Raw genomic sequence first — 3,307 nt, forward strand, 5'->3', positions numbered from 1 at the left:
TACCTTGAATATGATCCTCATTTATCAATGCTTGTTTTAAAAACACCAAAAAATTGGTAAAATGATATAATTATGACTATTATATCATTTTTCCAAAGGAGGAAAAATATGGTAACTACTGACACCTGAATTACACTATTTACGACTGATTAAAGAAAAAGTTCTAATTCGGCTTCAGTAAATAAGAAAAAAAAAAGAATTGTTCAGAAAATAAAGCTTTTAGAATAACTGGCCTGGTTTCTGCTTCCTGTGTGGATTTTCATGTCCATGTACACATATTCTGGGTTACACATGAAGGCTCAGGAGTTCAGCCCTTTGACCAGCATTCCATTTTGCAAGTTTTAGCAAGAACTATTTAAGAGGAAAAATGGTTTTATAAATAAACTTATAATTTAAAAAAAAGATGTGGCTCTTGAGGCTTCCAGCGCCTCCTAACAGAAAACATCTGCTAGACTTCCGGAATTTTCCTAAGACCTTGAGAATACACCCACACATTTTCAATTTTTTTCCTCACCCTTGACTTGACTCCAGCAGTCTTCAGCTTTATAGCTGACTGTTCCGTCCAAACAGTCGCTCAGGTTTGCCATTTATTCTAAATGTATTACCATTTGTTTATTTCCTGCATAGGTGCTGGTCACCTACCGTCGGTCAGGGGCAGGGGAGAGCAGGGAACAAGTTTGTAGGTAGAAACGCTGTCAAAACTAAAGTCTATTTTGTTGGTGAGGGTTGTTGTTTTGAGGTTTCTTAGTGTGAGTATTGACCTTGCCAAGGGAATCAAACCAACTCATTTAATACGATCATGTCTTTTAAACTGGATGATAAAGTAACTACAGCAACATGAAGTGTAGCACATGCCACACAAGCTCCGTGAAGGTGTCCACTGTATGAACTCAAGGAAACCCAATTCCATGTGTTTAGAAGAGACAATGGGGTTTTGTTGTAGGTGCGCCTGCCCAGGGGAACCAAAACAAACAACACTTATTTTTAAAAAGCTTCTTCAAAGTTCTTGCTTTGTTTTAGAAAAACTTTCAACTTCGTTACTTTCCAAGTAGCTTGGTATCCTGGCAGACTGGCTTTGATATCTCAGCACAGTCAACTCAAGTTCATTTAACTAGTTTATGTCCCCTTGTATTTTGAAGGATTCTTTTTTTCTAAAAGGTCTTAAAAATCATGTCTCTGTGAATCACTTATGTCTTAGTCTATCCAGGCTGCTATAAAAAAAAAAAAAATTCCTTAGACTGGCTATTCATAAACGACAGAAATGAGTTGCTCACAATTCTGGAGGCTGGGAAGTTCAAGATCAAGGCACCAGCAGATGTGTCTGGGGAGGGCCCAGCCTCTGCTTTGTCCCCAGGCAGTGGAAGGGAAAGAGGCAAACAAGGGCCCGCAGGCCTCTCCTAGAGGCACTAGCCCCCTTCACCGGGGCCCTGCCCACATCACCTCATCCCCTCCCAAAAGCCCCACCCATTAATACCAACCCAGAGGGATTAGGTGTCAACATACGAGTTTTTGAGAGACACAAAGATTTAGACCATAGCAATTACTGCTCGATGCAAAAGAGCACAAGGTAGCAAATCATACGATAATGATGTGTTTAGATTTCTCTTATTTAATCTAATTGCCTTTTTATGGTAAACTTTCCTGTCAGTTGAGCTCTTCATACCTGAACACATATTCGAAGGTTCTGCTCTTCCTCTAAAATGCAGGACTTGTAAACATCAGTATATTCCAATCATGCAACACACTTGCTTTCACCTACTGTGTGAAAGATGCTGCCATATGGGTTGGGGATGCAAATCAGTAAGGCAGCTGCCCTCCCAGAAGCCACCCCCAGCAGAGACTCAGGTGCGGCAGGTGCGAGGCCAGTGAGGACATGCCAGGGGGGTAGCCACGCCCGGAGGGGTGGCCACGCCACGTGAGAGGGTCTCAGAAGCAGCACCATTGAAGAAGGAGTCAAGCAAGAACCCCCAAAAAGGAAACGGAGGATGAGCAGATGGAGACGGACAGCGCCAGCAAAGAATCATCCCGAAGAGAGCAGGTGCAGGCGGAGGGCGTGGCCGCAGCACCAGCTGCTCAGGTCGGCCAGGACAGAGTCAAGATCACAGTGAAAGAAGCTGGCAAGGGAGAGGGAGATGCGGGATGGGAGGCAGGTGGAGGGGGGATCTGGGCTGGAGGGACACGTTTTATAAAATTGCTGTAAAATCCAAACGCAGCTAATGTTTCAGACATCAGAGAGGTGAACTGTGGTTGGAAAATGCTCATTGTTCAGAGGGTCATCGGGGACAGATGCTGGGGAATGCCCTCAAGGTGTCTGGGGAGGTGGGGCTCAAGATGCTTAAGACCAGGAGTGTGGAAGCCTGGGTTGAATTTCTGTGTCCTGGGGAATGCCCACCAGGGCTGCCAGGTGGATCCCCACCAGGGAGCTTCTGATTGGAGATGTCACCTTCCCACCCCTTGGACTTTCTGATCCTTTCCCAAACCAGTCTCCCAGTGTTTTCCTAGAAGAGTGTAGATGCTTACACCAGGAGGGGACCCTCAGTGTAGACAAGAGGAGTGGTGAGAGGACTCAGATGGCTTCCAGAGTTGGGTGTGCATTTCCTGAGCTCTGCTTGTGGTCCAGCTGTCACACCTGGTCCTCAGTCCTCAGAGGTGAACATAGAAGGCCCTTTCTGCAAAAAGATGGTAACTGTGGCTGTGGAACTTACAAGTTCTGGATGAGTAATCTGTACACCATTTGAAATTATCTCATTTTTTCCACATGCTTTTGGGATTCTGGGGTCTTTTAAGAGGGGAGAGAGACCAATGTTTCTGCCTGCCAGCTGGTGGCCCTGGTTTTATGCTGCCCTGTGTGTCCAAGAGAACATCCCAGAACCTGCTCGTATTGGCTCACTACTCTTTTGTGTTCTCTGGGTATGGGCTTGGGAAGGTGAGCTGAAGAGCAGCTGAAAAACGAAGTCTGTTCCTGATAAGTACTGTGAGAGGGAAAACGATGGCCAGCCTTACAGCAGCCGAGCATCTCCCTGCTCAGTTCTTTCCTGGCCTGTCAGATCTGGAGCCTCTAAGCAAGTGCTACTGTTTTGCATGACAAGGAGTCATATTTGCCTCAAAGAAATGACTGCCAAACTGTGCAGCTAGTAAATTCCATGACAGCACTAACCATAATTCCCAGATGTAAACCAGATAGTAAATTGTTGTTCACAACCAGCAGTCTGTCTGAAGTCAGAGAAATATGCAAGAGACCTGCAGCAGCTGATGCAGGTCTCTTGCATATTCGCAAACATTTGTGGCTTCCTTGATCCATGCAGTC

At 45.4% G+C, this 3,307-nt stretch overlaps 1 protein-coding gene across 1 annotated transcript in view; it reads left to right on the forward strand.

Moving 5' to 3' along the window:
* Positions 1-1,993: 1,993 nt before the first annotated feature.
* Positions 1,994-3,307, forward strand: part of COL4A2 (collagen, type IV, alpha 2) — a 112,112-nt gene continuing 110,798 nt past the window's right edge. The window contains exon 1 of the mRNA XM_008590103.1: positions 1,994-2,077. Within this exon, the coding sequence (XP_008588325.1) occupies positions 1,994-2,077 (84 nt within the window). The remainder of the gene's footprint in view (positions 2,078-3,307) is intronic.

Source organism: Galeopterus variegatus, unplaced genomic scaffold, assembly GCF_000696425.1.
Source record: "Galeopterus variegatus unplaced genomic scaffold, G_variegatus-3.0.2 Scaffold5844, whole genome shotgun sequence".
Taxonomy (NCBI): Eukaryota; Metazoa; Chordata; class Mammalia; order Dermoptera; family Cynocephalidae; genus Galeopterus; species Galeopterus variegatus.